This window comes from Hyla sarda, chromosome 2 (assembly GCF_029499605.1).
Source record: "Hyla sarda isolate aHylSar1 chromosome 2, aHylSar1.hap1, whole genome shotgun sequence".
NCBI lineage: Eukaryota > Metazoa > Chordata > Amphibia > Anura > Hylidae > Hyla > Hyla sarda.
In genome coordinates this window covers 120253052-120270169 of record NC_079190.1, presented here as the reverse complement: position 1 = coordinate 120270169, position 17118 = coordinate 120253052, and the positions used below count along the sequence as shown (strand labels likewise).

The window sequence follows — 17118 nt, the reverse complement described above, 5'->3', positions numbered from 1 at the left end:
GCTACAACTCCCAGCATGCCCGGACAGCCATCGGCTGTCCGGGCATGCTGGGAGTTGTAGTTTTGAAACCTTTGGAGGTCCGCAGGTTGAAGACCACTGAGAAAGGATTGACAGGCGGAGAGTTCACTCGAGTATAAGCAGAGGGGGGGCGTTTTCAGCACGAAAAATCATGCTGAAAAACTCGGCTTAGGCTGGGTTCACACCACGTTTTCAAATACGGTTACCGTATACGGTTTTCCGCTAAAAAAAAGTATGGCAAAAACCGTATACAACCGTAGGACTCCAAATTAAAACGTATACGGTTTTTCCCCGTATACGGTTCCACAACGTATGTACGGTTCTATCCGTTTGAATCAGTTTTTGCCAACGGTTTTGCTACTTTGTTGGAATTAGTTTTCCAGCAATTTAATAAAGTTACTATTGTTCTATTGAAATTCCAATCTGCGCATGTGTCAACTCCAAAAACGGATTACAAAAACCGCGTGCAACCGTATTCTGAAATTCTGTGTACGGTTCTCATAGACAACAATGTTAAAAGAACCGCATACGGTTTTCCAACCGGAGGCAAAAACGTGGTCGACAGCGTTTTTGCCTACGGTTGAAAAATCTGCAAAACCGTATCCGAGGCAAAACGGATGCAATGCATTCTCTATGCATACGGTTTCGGATACGGTTGTATACGTTTTTTTTGCGGAAAACCCTATACGGTTACCGTATTTGAAAAACGTGGTGTGAACCCAGCCTTATACTCGAGTATATACGGTAGTCTTTTGAAGGGGTTATGTGGCAACTTTCTTTTTAAAGTTGCTATGGGCAACAAGGAAAATCTTACTATAAAAAAGCTTGATAAATAGTCCTTAAAAAGGCTTGCCACCTATGTCATGTTGCTCCTCTATAAACAGCCAGTATGGACAGATGAGCCATCCGGTTTCATACAGGGACTGAGCCGGGGTGAAGATTCATGATTAAAGAGAACAGGGCTGTTGAGAAGATGCCCTGTATGAGTAAATAATACATTATATTCATTGCAGTGATTTTAAAAAGCCACAACTCTACGCTTTTGGAAAGGTCAAGGTGTGTTACATAATTATTATACAAAGCCAAATAACATAATGGCAGATAATGGGTTTATAAGATGAAGGGTCACACCATGAATAGTATTTCAATGAGTACAGTGTATATGTTTCTAAAGAATTGTAACATAGTGTTACAAGGAGTAATGAGTTATTTTCTGGGTGGTAGCAGGGATTTGTATCTACTCTTCTGGGTAACCCACAGCTGGTTACATCTGACCTCTGGGAGTCCCTGCAACTGGACATTCTACCTGCTCTCTGGAGGACAGACAGCTTATTTTCAGTGGACCATTAAAGGGGTACTCCGGTGGAAAACTTTTTTTCATTTAAATCAACTGGTGCCAGAAAGTTAAACAGATTTGTAAATTAATTCTATTAAAAAATCCTAATCCTTCCAGTACTTATTAGCTGCTGAATACTAAAGAGGAAATTATTTTTCTTTTTGGAACACAGAGCTGTCTGCTGACATCACAAGCACAGTGCTCTCTGCTGACATCTCTGTCCATTTTAAGAACTGTCCAGAGTAGGAGAAAATCCCCATAGCAAACATATGCTGCTCTGGACAGAGATGTCAGCAGAGAGCACTGTGCTCGTGATGTCAGCAGAGAGCACTGTGTTCCAAAAAGAAAATAATTTCCTCTGTAGTTTTCAGCAGATAATAAGTAAGGATTAAGATTTGTTTGATATAAGTAATTTACAAATTGTAGAGGGGTTATCCACCATAAGGTGATTTTAGTACATACCTGGTAGACAGTAATGGACATGCTTAGGAAGGATCTGCACTTTTCTTGGGGCTAAATGGCTATGTTGTGAGATTACCATAACACTGTGGCTAGCTTTTTGTGAACTGGTATTTCCTGTTTGACTTTTCTTTTTTTGACTACAAATCCCACAATTCCATTTTCATCCCTCCCACACATCAGCCACCCCACCCATTGAAACATAAATGAGCTGCAAAGGACTGTGGTTTTCAATCAGGGTGCCTACAGCTGTTGCATTAGTTGCAGATTGAAGCAGAGAGGCTCCCTGTCATCAGCAGACTAGTGAGTCAGGTCTCGGCCACATTGCAACCTGGGAAAAATTTGAGACAACAGTCATTTTGTATGCTGTTAAAAATAAACATTGGGGTGAAAATCACAGAAGAATTGTGAGAAAGCCGTCACACACAGGTACAGACACTATATTATGAACTACACTAACTTTACAGCCCCTGTAGCATAGTCAAATAAAAAACTTTAAGAATACCCCCTTTAAATGTTTTTCAATGCATGTGTACATTAAACTATGATCAGTTAAAATCATTAATTCAGTGATATTTACACTATGGAACACCTTTTAGTTGAAGCACCATTGTGAAGCCTAATTGCATATATATATATATATATATATATATATATATATATATATAATTAATCAACTTAATTTATATTTATTTATTGGTGTTTTTTGTTTGTATTTAATGTATGTATATAACTTTTTCTTTTCATCTGTTGTGCAGATTGAATATGAAAAAAAGAAAAAAGAAGATGGAAAGCGGGCACGTGCAGACAAGCAGCAGGTTTTGGACATGCTGTTTTCTGCTTTTGAAAAACATCAGTATTACAACATTAAAGATCTAGTCGACATTACAAAACAGCCTGTGGTAAGTACCAAAGGTGAAAAAAGGAGTGTGGATGGTAGACAGTATGTTCTTCATTAGCTGCCAACATGCACATTTCCTATGGAGTCATTGTGATCACCTCTTTGTGGTTCTCAAATTCTTTGTGTTTAAAGAGCCTTATAAGTATATTGTAAAACATAAATAGTGGTAGGTGTGTGTATGCGTGTGTTTGTATATATGTGTATATATAATATATTTATTACACACAGACTAGCGCGATTGTAGGGAAGTCACTGTTGCACTCAAAGTAGTGAGAATATGTGTAGCTTTATTCTATCAAAATGTAAAAATAAAAAAAAATAAATAAAAAAAAATATATATATATATCAGCTGCAACGTGCAGTCTTTTTCAAGCTGGCTTGGGATATGCTGGTTTTGGCAGCTGGAATGTTTGTTTTATTTTAACTTTATGGTGGACTAAAGCTAGGCATTTTTTCACTACTTGAAGTGCTGCTGTGACTTCTGTGCTGTCCCAGCCTATGTGAGCCTTGGACCTGGGCTTTGTCTACTTTCACCGACAACAAATAGGAGATTAGCTCTGAAGAACCAATCAAATAGCAGCAAAATAGCAGTCAGAGACAGGGATACAGAAGTAAAGTTTAAACGGGGCTTCTCCTGTTATTATTTTACAGCACCAAAACAAATACCGCCTTAACACTCTCTCATACTCATATACAACATAAACACAAAATAAATCCTGCTTGCCCAGCACTGACTACTGTATATTTTCCTTCATACTGTTTTCTGTGTATATTATTTCCTATACCTTAAACCATGTCAGAGTGTGGCTTGGAAGGCACATGCAGCTATATTTCCTATAATAATTACTAAGGCTTGGGGCATGCACCTCTTTTTTTTTGACTCCTGACACCTCAATGTCATGTCTTCTAAGTACATTATAGCTTCTTTTCATTGATAACTCCTCAGTCATAATGGAAGATATTTTAATATAGGTTTCTATAATCTGCCTTACGTATTTCACAAGTTGTTATATCTCAGACTGCAGAGATTGACAGGAAAAAGGCTGCATTCGAGATGCTACTGGCTGGCTGCTCATATGGCAAATCTGATTTGTAGTATAGACTCCAGTACAGGAACATGGAGGAGATAAGAATATTGGGCACTGCACAGTGATTACTCAATCCTTTGCACATATGAATGGCTGGAACTTTTACTGCTGAAACACCTGTATTACTCAATTGCATGCACTGTTTGGCTTACTAGTAGCATCTGTCTACAATACAGTACAATGCAGTTCTACATGTCCCATACTGCACTGTTCCAGGGTAAGCTGATTCCTTGGACACCAGATTTTTTTGTTTTTCTGTGTATGCCGGTGTGAGGTGGAAACTTGCAACCCGTGCAGACTTGCGACCGCGCCTCCCCTCAGCTCTCCGAAGGTTTCCGAAGCTAGAGCTGGGTGGAGTGAAGGCAAAGCAGAGGACACAGGTCTGCACAGGAGAAAGAAGCCATACCCCAAGCCACGCCCCCCTCATCTCCCCCTCCCGGATGATGCAGATCTGCATGGCAGAAAGAAGGCAGAGCAGGGGAGAGTGGACATACACTGCTTCTCATCTCCCCTCCCCCTGCTCTGCCTTCGGAGGATGAAAGTTTCCATGGGGAAAAGAGGCCAGAGCAGGGGAGAGAGGAAGTACATGGCTACCCCATCTCCCCTCCCTAATGATTTCTATGTGTGAAGGGGGACTTACTGCACGGGCTGGGGATAAGGGGGGGGTCGGGACATCACAGACTGGGGATGATTTCTGTGTGTGAAGGGGGGACATACTGCACGGGCTGGGAATGAGGGGGGACATCACAGACGGGATGATTTCTATATGTGAAGGGGGGGGGACATACTTCAAGGGTGGGGGATAAAGGGGGCGGAATCACAGACTGGGGATGATTTCTATGTGTGAAGGGGACATACTGCCTGGACGGGGGACATCACAGACTGGGGATGATTTCTATGTGTGAAGGGGGGACATACTGCATGGACGGGGGATAAGGGGGGGACATCACAGACTGGGGATGATTTCTGTGTGTGAAGGGGGACATACTGCACGGGTGGGGGATAAGGGGGGGGGGGGGGACATCACATCGCAGTAGGCACACATAGAAATCATCCCCAGTCTGTGATGTCCCCCCCCCCTTATCCCCAGCCCGTGCAGTATGTCCCCCTACACACACAGAAATCATCTCCAGTCTGTGATGTCCCCCCCCTTATCCTCAGCCCCTGCAGTATGTCCCCCTACACACATAGAAATCATCCCCAGTCTGTGATGTCCCCCCCCATCCCCAGCCTGTGCAGTTTGTCCCCCTTCACACATAGAAATCATTAGGGAGGGGAGATGAGGAGCCTTGTACTTTCTCTCTCCCCTGCTCTGCCTTCTTTCTGCCATGCAGACCTGCGTCCTCCGGGAGGGGGGAGATTAGGGGGGTGTGGCTTATTTTTCCCATGCAGACCTGCGACCTCTGCTCTGCCTCCCCCCACCCCCCCAGCTCAAGCTTCGGAATCCTTCGGAGAGCTGAAGGGAGGAGCGGTCACAAGTCTGCACGGGTCGCAAGTTTCCACCTCACACCCTCTATGTTGGACTGGACCTTGAAAAAGCACCTGCTCTTTTGTTTTATAGCTTATAGCTGCTATTTCTCACTTTTAGAAATAAGGGCTTGCTTTATTGAATTGACATTTTGGGGCTTTAACCCCTTAACGACAATGGACGTAAATGTACGTAATGGTGCCGTGGTACTTAACGCACCATGGCGTACCTTTTACACTCCGCCATGACCGCGAGTACCAGTCTGGTGCTCATGTCATGCGCGGCAGGTCCCGACTGCTATCAACAGCCAGGGACCCGCCGGTAATGGCGGACATCCGCAATCGCGTGGATGTCCATTAACCCCTCGGAGGCCGTGATCAATACATATCACGGCATCTGTTGCAGTGCGGTACTTTAAATGGATGATCGGATCGCCCGCAGCGCTGCTGCGGGGATCCGATCATGCAGCATGGCGGCCGGAGGTCCCCTCCCCCTCCCCTCAATAAAAATGTAAAATGTAATTTTTTCCCATTTTACCCACATAGTGTAAAAAAGAAAAAAAATGAATACACATATATGGTTTTGCCGCGTGCGTAAATGTCCGAACTATTAAAATATGTTATTTATCCCGTACGGTGAACGGTGTGAAATTGAAAATAAAAATAAAATAAAAAACACACAAAATTGCTGCTTTTTTTGTCACATTTATAAAAAAAAATAAAAAAATTAAATAAGTTTTATATACATAAATGTGGTATCAATAAAAAGTGCAGATCATGGTACAAAAAATGAGCCCCCATACCGCCACTTATACGGAAAAATGAAAAAGTTATAGGTCGTCAAAATAGAAGGATTTTAAACATACTAATTTGGTTAAAAAGTTTGAGATTTTTTTTTTTTGCGCAACAATAATAGCAAAGTATATAATCATGAGTATCATTTTAATCGAATTGGCCCACAGAATAAAGAACACATCTAATTTTTACCGTAAATTATACGGTGTGAAAACTAAACCTTCCAAAATTTGCAAAATTGCGGTTTTCTTTTTAATTTCCCCACACAAATAGTATTTTTTTTTGTTCTTGCGCCATACATTTTATGGTAAAGTGATTGATGTCATTACGCAGGACAACTGGTCACGCATAAAAAAAAAAAAAAAACCCTCATACTAGTCTGTGGATGAAAATATAAAAGAGTTACGATTTTTAGAAGACAAGGAGGAAAAAAACGAAAATGCAAAAATAAAATTGGCCTGGTCCTTAAGGTCAAAATGGGTTTAGTCCTTAAGGGGTTAAAACCACTTACCGTATATACTCGAGTATAAGCAGAGTTTTTCAGCACGATTTTTTGTGCAGAAAACGCCCCCCACGGCTTATACTCGAATGAACTCTCCGCCTGTCAATCCCTTCATCAGTGGTCTTCTTACATGACAGTGGGCTCAGCCTATCACTGGCCGGGGCGGGACATCGCTCCGGCCGGTGATAGGCTGACGGCTGGCCGACGTAGGTAAGTTAAAGTTTATTTTCTTTATCTTTTGCAACCCGGGCATAGGGATACAGTGTACAGAAGTGGTCTCAAACCTGCGGACCTCCAGCTGTTGCAAAACTACAACTCCCAGCATGCCCGGACAGCTGTTGGCAGTCCAGGCATGCTGGGTGTTGTAGTTTTGCAACATCTGGAGGTCCGCAGATTGGTGACCACTGGCGTACAGTGAATTCCAGCGCCAGTGGCCCCCAACAAACAGTAGGAGGGCAGTGCTTGACATATGTGAGAAGTACCCCACTGGGCTGATAATTAATTGGGGGGGGGGGGGGGGGGGCAGAACAACGCTGGCGGGTCACATATGATTAGTTCCGCGATGTTGGGACAGCGCAGCGCTGGGCTGATTCATTCATTGCCGAGGGGCAGGGGCCCAACCGGTATTGCAGTATGGGAAAAATGCATATTGTGCAGCCCAAAAATGTTGGTATTCGGTATGAACTGGTATACCGTCCAGCCCTAACTGATTGTTCCCCACATGTGTATGAATGTGCCCACATGTGTGGGAGCGCAAAAATTGTCAGCCAGATGATAGTTTGGCCAACAGCTATTAGAAAGTGTTTGGGCACCTTTTAAAGGACTGAATTAATAGCTGCTCATACATGGTGTAGGCTAACTGGTAGTAACCCCACATAGTATACCGGTATCTGCCATGCTTCACCTATGCTTTTAGGAATGACCAAACTGCTACAGCATCATAACTTAAACATATATATTTCAATGTAGTAGTAAATTAGATTTTTTTATGGTACTGTCTGTTACTTATACTTTTGTATGTATTTTCTATTTTATTTTATTTTTTTTATTTTTACTACAGTATATATAATCCAGTGATCTGGGCCATTTCTATAACATTTGAGGTCTACACATAAGACCTGAGTGAGTTGCCAGTCTTGTGGAGTGACAGGCAGAAAAAGCCCAGGGAGAGCCTATAAGATAGCTTGTATACTCTAGGTAAAGATCCACTGTTTGACAGGAATTACTTAGGGACATAGGAACAGCAAACAGGAATGAAAAGGTCAGGTCCCTTGCTTTTATTGTGTTTTCCTCAGGTTCATTGTGGAAAAAATAGCCTTGAGCTGAGCTCCAGTATATTCCATTACTTAATATTTCCAGTTCATAGAACTGAAGGAAAAAACATTCAGTTTTTAAAGAAGACATAGCTGCAAACCAAAATATTGTTCTATGTTCTAAAATTGAAAACTATGCTGGTCATACTATTGAACAAGCAAGGCAGAAAGTTTTAGAAAGTTTTAAATGTTTAAATAAGGACAGTTGTTTCAAAACTATTTAAAGGGGTACTCCAGTGGAAAACAATTATTTAAATTTTTTGTTTTAAATCAACTGATGCCAAAAAGTTAAACCAATTTTGTAAATGACTTCTATTAAAAATTCTGCTCCACTGGAAGTTGTATAGTTCTTTTTTGCCTGACCACAGTGTTCTCTGCCCAGGTCAGGAACTGTCCAGACCAGGATAGGTTTGCTATGAGGATTTGCTCCTGATCTGGACAGTTCCTGACACAGACAGGGGTCTTAGCAGAGAGCACTTCAGTTTGACAGAAAAGAAATTCAAAAAGAAAAGAACTTCCTCTGGAGCATACAGCAGCAGATTTTTTAATAGAGGTAATTTATAAATCTGTTTAACTTTCTGGCACCAGTTGATTTAAAAAAAAAATGGCTTTCCACCGGAGTACCCCTTTAAGTGTTACATTAGTTGCAGTGGTATTCAGGCATACCAGATATATTGTATATTTTATTGAAAAAGCACAGTAAAATCTGCAAGGGTTATGAATGGATATTGCCTCAGGTGTAACCTGTATATGTGGCTTTGTTAATGCTTTTCAAATGTATTGCACAGTATTTTATTACCTAATTTGAGTACCAAGATCAAACTAAGTCTGAATGTAGCCTCACAGTGCCACAGATGCAGTTATGTCTTGATTTATTGTAATATCTGTTACATTGATTTTTTTAATTGTTTTAGTTACTGTTTAATGTATTCCTTACCTTGTAAAAACATATGCAAAATCTGCATATAATTATGTTCGGGCAAGCTTGTAACAGAGGAAAAAGAAACAAGAAAGGGAACTATCGAAAACCCAAGAGAAAAAGACATAAACAATATAAAAATATTACATTTGTCCAAATATCACAGATATAACAGAAATAGAAGAAAAAACACTGAATAAAGAGCTCTCTTTTTGTCCTACCGATAAAATTGACCATTTTTCGCTGTTCGTGGATTGGAATGCTTTTGGGAGAAAACGGGCACCAAGATCACCAAGAAGTAAATAGTGGTCCTAAAAAAACTGATCTCAAATGGACAAAGGAGCCAGTATTAGTCATACAGGATAGAGAAGTCTACATAGAGGAAGCCTTAAATATCTGATGAGCAATATTATTTAAACTTGACTGTGATCCTAAATTCAAATATATGCTAGAATTTGACGTCATCAACGATCTATTCATGAGAGAGACGGCCTTAAAATCCGAACTACAGCTATGGCCTTCTTTTACCACAGGGATGTGGAAATCCTATCACCCTACGCCTGGGACATGCAGTAAAGGGGCCAGGCAGGTGAATTTTTCATAGATTTAGGCCTGTATTGGGTGCCCCCCCCCCCCCTTTTATTTTTATTTTTTTATAATGCCGGTGTGAGGTGCAGTAGCGGACACAGACTTGCATGGGACGCAAGTCTGCACCTAACACTGGCGCTCATGGTGTATGGAGTGGGCTCCTAGCTCGCTCCATACTCTGTGGCCCCCGGCTGAATTCAGTAGCCAGAGGCCACCGCTAAAAGCCTGGCATGCGGCCAGCTATTAACCCTTTTAGATCAATGGAAAAATAAGAGTTATGTCTTTTATAGGACGATGAGGAAAAAACAAAAGTGCAGAAACTAATACCTATATAACTAATAACTAAAACTAAGAACTTATTTACATACTACTTTGGTTGAAATTATTTTATCTACCAGGACAAGTGGATTTTCTTGAGGGATAAGTAGATTGTGTTCCACTTTAGTCTCTTGGACAAGTAGTTTTTTTTTCACACCCCTGTACCATCTCCTATAGGTTCATAAAGATATGGAATAAAACTTCCAGGTCACCCAGGGATTAATTAACCTGTAACCTTGATATTCAAATTTAAAAATGTTACTTTACAACCATCCCATTTGAAAGATTCAGAAGTTGGCCATGTACAAATGGGTAACATTTGATATTTCGCCCTCTATAGCAACATCCTACACAACATAGGACTGAGTGGTTGAAAATATTTTAAATCTTAACCCCATGATGCCAGCCATACAGAGGGAATTTAGTTTAAAAGGCATTGACTTCACACACAAAATGTGTTCTGAATACCTTGCTGTACCTTCAGATGTTTGGCACAGCCATGGGCCTATGTATGTGAGAGCAAACAGGGCATAAAAAAACGAAGATGACTTAAGCCACCAACAATTTACAAATTTTATCAACAATAACAACAACTGGGGTCTTACTTTTACAATTAATTGGTCCAAGAATTAAATTGAGTACTAAGATCTGGTCCTGTTTCCTAAAGGATTACTAACACTCACAAATACCTTCTTTAAAAGTAGACTCCAATAGTCTGTTGAACTACAAGAGATCCTTTGAAAGGCAGTGGAAAAATTATGTACCCTATAGTCAGTTTAAGGGGCTGAGAAGTAATTGCACTGATTTGGATGTACAGTGACTGATTTGGATGTACAGAGCAGAAAAATAAGAGAAATTCATAGAAAAAAAGCTACCCAAAAGGGATAACAGAAAGTTTGGAAATGAACCCAAAAAGATTCTCTCTCCAAACCAAAAATCAAACTATGTAAGGTTCCTTTTCATCATTAGCTTCAATCAGCTACATTTTTAAATTAAACAAATATTTGTGAAACACAGGTATATTTTATGCAATGACTCACTTCTAAGTAATGTACTTCCCAAAAAATCCAAGATTCTGTTCCAAAGAGCTCATACTATAAGAAAAAAATATTATAGCTCCAAGCAGACTCAAACCAGTCCCCAAAACAATCTGGGTACCTACTTACTCTCAATCAAACCAAAGGGGAGCTACAAATGTGAAAAGGAAATTGCAAATGCTGACTTAATATCACTAATAGAGTGAGCAACTTTACCAGCATTACCACAAATGAAATGTTCACTATAAAACACCATATGAACTGTGGTACTAGTTAAGTAATCTATGTAATGGAATGTACATGTGCATACAGTATGTGAGCCGTATCATACAAAACCTCAGGTTCCGGCATTAAAACACTGCTTTAATGTCCAAAAAGGGTTTGCAATACGTAGTGTGTCCAGACATGCAAGACGTAGACATATCTGCAACTTCAATTTTAAAAGTACCCCCAATTAAACACATCAGCAGCATTATCCCCAATCTCTTTGAAGTACTGCAGAAGAGGGGGATGTTTGAAAAGATGTTTGATTGCTGGGATTCCGGGCCCCTTGGACCCCCTGAGATCTCCGGGCTGGCACCCTGGCTGGGTTAGGGAGGTCGTGTCGTTACTCCACGCCTCCTCCGTTCATGTCTGCAAGAGGGGGTGTGATGGCTGTGGTCGCTCGTCACCCCCCCTCCCCCAAAATAGACCTGAATGGAGGGGGTGTAGTGTCAAGTCCACGGCCATCCGAACCCAGCTGTGCCAGCCCAGAGATTGCATTTTACCACCAAAAAAAAAAGTTATTATTTGTAAAGAAAAATTTAAGGAAAAAAAGCATGCCATCTTGCAACTTTAACAGGCTACCATTTCTACAAATTGCACTTTTTGGTAAAAATGCTAACTTACATGTATTCTGAATGATTTAAAACTATTTTGTTTTATTTTTACTACTTTTAATTATAACTTTTTGTACAGTTTAAATTTGTCCTCTTCTGACCCCCATAACACTTTTATTATTCTGTATAGAGGGATTTATGAGGGCTTATTATTTTGCACTGTGATCTGTAGTTTTAGTCGGTACCATTTTTGTTTTGATGGAACTTTTTGATCTTTTGTTAGAAGTTTACACCATTGACTGGTGCAGGTCCATAAATGTTACAGTATGGCAAAAAAAGTATTTAGTCAGCCATCAATTGTGCAAGTTCTCCCACTTAAAAAGATGAGGCCTGTAATTTTCATCATAGGTATACCTCAACTATGAGAGACATGAGAAAAAAAAAGTCCATAAAATAATTGTCTAATTTATAAAGAATTTTTGTGCAAATTATGGTGGAAAATAAGTATTTGGCCACCTACAAACAAGTAAGATTTCTGGCTTTCACAGACCTGTAACTTCTTCTTTAAGACTCTCCTCTGTCCTTCATTCGTTACCTGTATTAATGGCACCTGTTTGAACTTGTTATTGATATAAAAGAGACCTGTCCACAACCTCAAACAGTCACACACCAAACTCCACTATGGCCAAGACCAAACAGCTGACGAAGGACACCAGAAACAAAATTGTAGACCTGCACAAGGCTGGGATGACTGAATTTGCAATAAGCAGGCAGCTTGGTGTGAAGAAATCAACTGTGGGAGCAATTATTAGAAAATGGAAGACATACAAGACCACTGATAATCTCCCTCGATCTGGGGCTCCAAGTAAGATCTCACCCCATGGTGTCAAAATGATCACAAGAACGGTGAGCAAAGATCCCAGAACCACACGGGGGGACCTAGTGAATTACCTGCAGAGAGCTGGAACCAAAGTATAAAAGGCTACCATCAGATACACACTACGCCGCCAGGGACTCAAATCATGCAGTGCCAGACGTGTCCCCCTGCTTAAGCCAGTACAAGTCTGGGCCCTTCTGAAGTTTGCTAGAGAGCATTTGAATGATCCAGAAGAGGATTGGGAGAATGTCATATGGTCAGAGGAAACCAAAGTAGAACTTTTTGGTAAAAACTCAACTCGTTGAGAGAGAATGCGGAGTTGCAGACAAAGAACACCATACCTACTGTGAAGCATGGGGGTGGAAACATCATGCTTTGGGGTGGTTTTTCAGCAAAGGGACCAGGACAAATGAACGGGGCCATGTATCGTGAGATTTTGAGCACAAACCTCCTTCCATCAGCAAGGGTATTAAAGATGACACGTGGCTGGGTCTTTCAGGATGAAAATGAACCCAAACACACCGTCCAAGCAACGCAGTGGCTTTGTAAGAAGCATTTCAAGGTCCTGGAGTGGCCTAGCCAGTCTCCAGATTCTCCAGATCTCAAGCCCATAGAAAACCTTTGGAAGGAGTTGAAAGTCTGTGTTGCCCAGCAACAGCCCCAAAACATCACTGCTCTAGAGGAGATCTGCATAGAGGAATGGACCAAAATACCAGCAACAGTGTATGAAAACCTTGTAAAGACTTACAGAAGAGGCAGGGCTTGGATGTCAAGCTAAGTGGTCGCACGTGCTGGAGCTCCCGCCGCTAATCCTGATACCTTGCCGGTACTTACCCCTGTTGCTCTCCGGGGCTAGCGGAGGACCCGAGGACTTTGCTGGTGTGCGGTGGTAGCTGGAGCGGAGGTCAGGTGGTGGGCTCCCCTGCAGGCGGGTGGCGGACCCGGTGAGCAGCGGTCTCCTAGTGCAGGAGTGGGGTCCTCTCTACTGCGGCTGTCGGGCGGCATCTTTTGGTGCTGCTCCCTCCAGCCTCGGGCTGTGCTCAATAGTCTTCAGGTGGTGAGGATGGGGAGCCACCATTGCAGGCTTCATGGGCGTGGCTTCCCAGTCGCCTAGGATACTCCCGGGCTCCTCAGAGTTGGCCTGGCGCGGTGTCCCTGCGGCTCCAGGCTGCGTCTGCTGCTGAATTTGTGGTGGATCTCCATACAATCACTCATCATTGCCTCTGCTGCCTGTTGCCCTGCCATTAGGGGTGCCTTATGGCCTCATAGTTTGCTGGACTGCCTCTCCACATTGGTGTGCATGCTGTTACTGGACCTCTTCCTGGGTAGGGGAGCTGGGACTTGTGGTGCTTTGTGGTCAGCCTCCGCAGTCTGCCATACTTTTGGGCCCTGTTCCTGCCCGTTGTGCTTAATCATCTGCACTCCTCGGACTGGATTTCTGGTGACTTTCTGCCTGCTCATTGTGTGGCCCTGTTGATCGTAACAAGAATAGGAAATCCAAAGTTTATGCTTAGGCCTCCCTGCAGACTTCTGATGAGGAGGCTTCCTCTGATGACGGGTCCTCCCGCTCTGGTGGCCCTTCTCAGCGAGATCCTGGTGCTCAGACCCCGTTTGCTACTAAAGTTTCTGTGCAGGCGGCGAAGGCGCTGAGCCAATTCTCCAGATCTCTGGACCATCCTAGAGGTGATTCTCCTGATCCACCTCTGTCTGAATGTTTGAAGGGTCTCCGACTCCCCAGCAGCCGCAGTCCCCTGAAACGCCAGTCTATGACACTACAGCTATGGACCATCGCTTCTCTGAGCTTTTGGCGGCCTTTACCTCCTCTCAATCCGTTATGGTGACTAAAGTGGATGTGCTGCGGCAGGAACTTATCTTGCGACATGAGACCCAAAAGATACGTGAGCGCACTGAAGAGGTGGAGCACAGGGTCACTGCGGTGGTAGACACCTTACACCTTTTACCAGAGCGGGTTGATCCTTTACAACATTAGGTCACGGGAGTCCTGAGTCGAATGGATGACATGGAGAACCGCTTGAGGCGCAATAACATACGGCTGGTGGGCCTCCCTGAAAATGTGGAAGGGAATGATCCTGTGCTGTTCCTTGAAAGCTGGCTGAAGGAGATTCTTCTTGTGGACACATTCTCCCCTTAGTTCTCAGTTGAGCTGGCCCATCGAATTCCGGCTTGGCCCCCTCCTCCTGGCGGTCCTCCACGTCCTTTCCTGGCCAAGCCTCTTTACTTCAGGGACAGGTATGCTATTCTCCGGGCAGTGCGTATCAAGGGCAAAGTCATCTGTGATGGAAGCAGGGTGTCCTTTTATCCTGATTTCTCTGTAGAACTTCACAAGCAGCGGGTGCAGTTTACAGAGGTCCTGGCGAGCTGCGTGCCAAAGGTTACCGCTACTCAATGATCTATCCTGCTTTTGAGATCAGGTGGATGGGGCTTTTACAGAGTTCTTCACTTCTCCGACTGAAGCTCTTCACTGGGTGGATGCTGCCCCCCTGGCCAGGCCAGATTGAACTGTAATGGATTATCCTGCTACAGACTGCTCTCCATGAATGCTTTCCTCTAGGTAGTGGTTAAGGAGGTAGCTGGTATAGGGCCTCCGCAGGTTCCAGTCTCCTAGGATCTCCCTGGGTAGTTCCTTAGTTACCGGCCTTTTTAGTTTATTTTGGGGTGGCGGGAGGGAACTTTAGCAGCTGGGGTTTTATTCTCTCCGGCTTGCTTGTAACTCCCATAGCAGTTGTATTTAGGGTATAGGTCTGCACTGTGTTAGAGACTAGCAGTTCTTCTGTCCCGTTAAGTTTTAGACAGGGTGTTTTTGGGGATGATTTTGTTAAGCCTGATTGTATTTGTTTTAGTGTTTGTGTCTGTGCCCTGTTCGTCATTCTGTTGGGTGAATGTGGCATGTATGGTCCCGGTGCTCTGCCCTTCTCTGTCCTGGTCCGGTGCATGTGCAGTGTAATATTTTATTATGGGGACTCTAAAGGGGGTTAGCTGGAATGTCCGGGGGCTTAATTCTAAGTTTAAACGGGCCTTGTACCTGGACTTTGTAAAATGTCAGTCTCCTTATGTTATTTGTTTACAGCAGACTCATATTACGGGTCAGAAAGTTCTTGCTCTAAAAAGGGCCTGGATAGCGAGGGGCTATCATACCTCCTATGCCAGGGGTGTCTCTGTGCTAATCACGAAGTCCCTGCCGCTGGCGGTTTCTCCGGTAGCCTGTGACCACTTTGGGAGAGTTGTGATTTTACACGTTTCTCTGGGATCTTTCTCCTTTGTTCTTGTCTCGGTATATGTACATCTTCCCTTACAGGTCTCTGTACTGGAGCTTGTTAGTAGCAAACTGTTGTCTTTCCCTTCTGATCCTGTCCTTTTAATAGGTGATTTCAACATGGCTCCTGATCCAATGCTCGACCGCACCACTGCTGCTGACCCTGGCTCCTACTGCTTTAAAACTTGGCGTTTGGCGCTGTGCCTTACGGACCTCTGGAGGTGGAAGTACCCCACTTCTACTTCCTTTTACTCTGTGGCCTGTAGGTCGTTCTCTCGCCTTGATCTCGCACTGGCATCCGAAGACCTCTTTCCTTTTAGTAAGAGATGTTTCCTACACCACTAGGAGATCTCAGACCACTCTGCTGTATTGGTAGGTCTGCACTTAGGCCCCAACCCCCTATCCCGTATCTGGCAAATGAACCCTGGGTGGTTACAGGCTGGCGCAGTTGTGGAGGTTCTGGGAGCTGCTCATGCTGATTATTGGGAACATAATGCTGCTTATCCTCACCCCTTAGTTCAATGGATACATTCAAAGCCACAATTAGAGGTGCCTTTTATAGCGGGGGTAGCGGTCTAGAGGAAGCTTAGGTCAGAGATGGAGGATAGGCTGTTGCAGGAGGTGAGTGTTTGGGAGGTGGAGTATGTTAGCAACCCCTCTCCAGAGTCTGACAGGGTGTGGGCCAAGGCGCAGAGGTCCCTGTTGGTCATTCAGACAGATAGGGTCCAGATGCGGTTAGCGGATAGGGAGGCTGCCCTCTTTGAATCCGGAGATAGAAATGGTAAACTGTTGGCATATTTTGCGAGGGAAAGTTGTCCAGCTGCCTCTATCCCTTGTATTAGGGGCAGTGATGGTGCTGTGGTGGTAGACACTCAGCTGATAAACTTGGTCTTTTTCGGGACTTTTACTCCTCTTTGTATGCGGACCCTCCTTTGTCCTGTCAAGGGGAAATGTTGTTCTTGCGAGCCTTGTCCTTTACCACACTTAGTCGTGCGGAGGCGTTAGATGCCCCCTTTTCGTTTGAAGAGGTTGAACTAGCCATACGTGCTCTTCCCCATGGGAAATTGGGAAGGGATGATAGTTGATTGGTATAGGATGAATGAGGAGTGACTGGCCCCTATACTCCTTACATTTTTTCACTCGATAACTGCGGCTGATGCTCTTCCAGACTCTATGCGGGAGGCGTTGATTGTGGTGCTCTCTAAGCCTGGAAAGGACCCGCTGCTGCCTGATTCTTATAGACCTATTTCCGTGTTGAATGTTGATGATATTAAAATCTTGGCTAGAGTGTTGGCTACTTGCCTACATGGGGTCATCAATGCTGTCATTCATCCTGACCAAACTGGGTTTATGCCGGGTAGGGCCCCTGATGTTAATGTTAAGGGTCTGCAACTTAACAAAGCAGCGA

At 43.4% G+C, this 17118-nt stretch overlaps 1 protein-coding gene across 2 annotated transcripts in view; it reads left to right on the top strand.

Annotated features, from left to right (window-relative positions):
- Positions 1-17118, top strand: part of GTF2F2 (general transcription factor IIF subunit 2) — a 212977-nt gene that overhangs the window by 156151 nt on the left and 39708 nt on the right. For both annotated transcript variants that reach the window (XM_056555426.1, XM_056555425.1), the window contains one exon: positions 2572-2715. In XM_056555426.1, coding sequence (XP_056411401.1) covers positions 2572-2715 — 144 coding nt within the window. The remainder of the gene's footprint in view (positions 1-2571; positions 2716-17118) is intronic.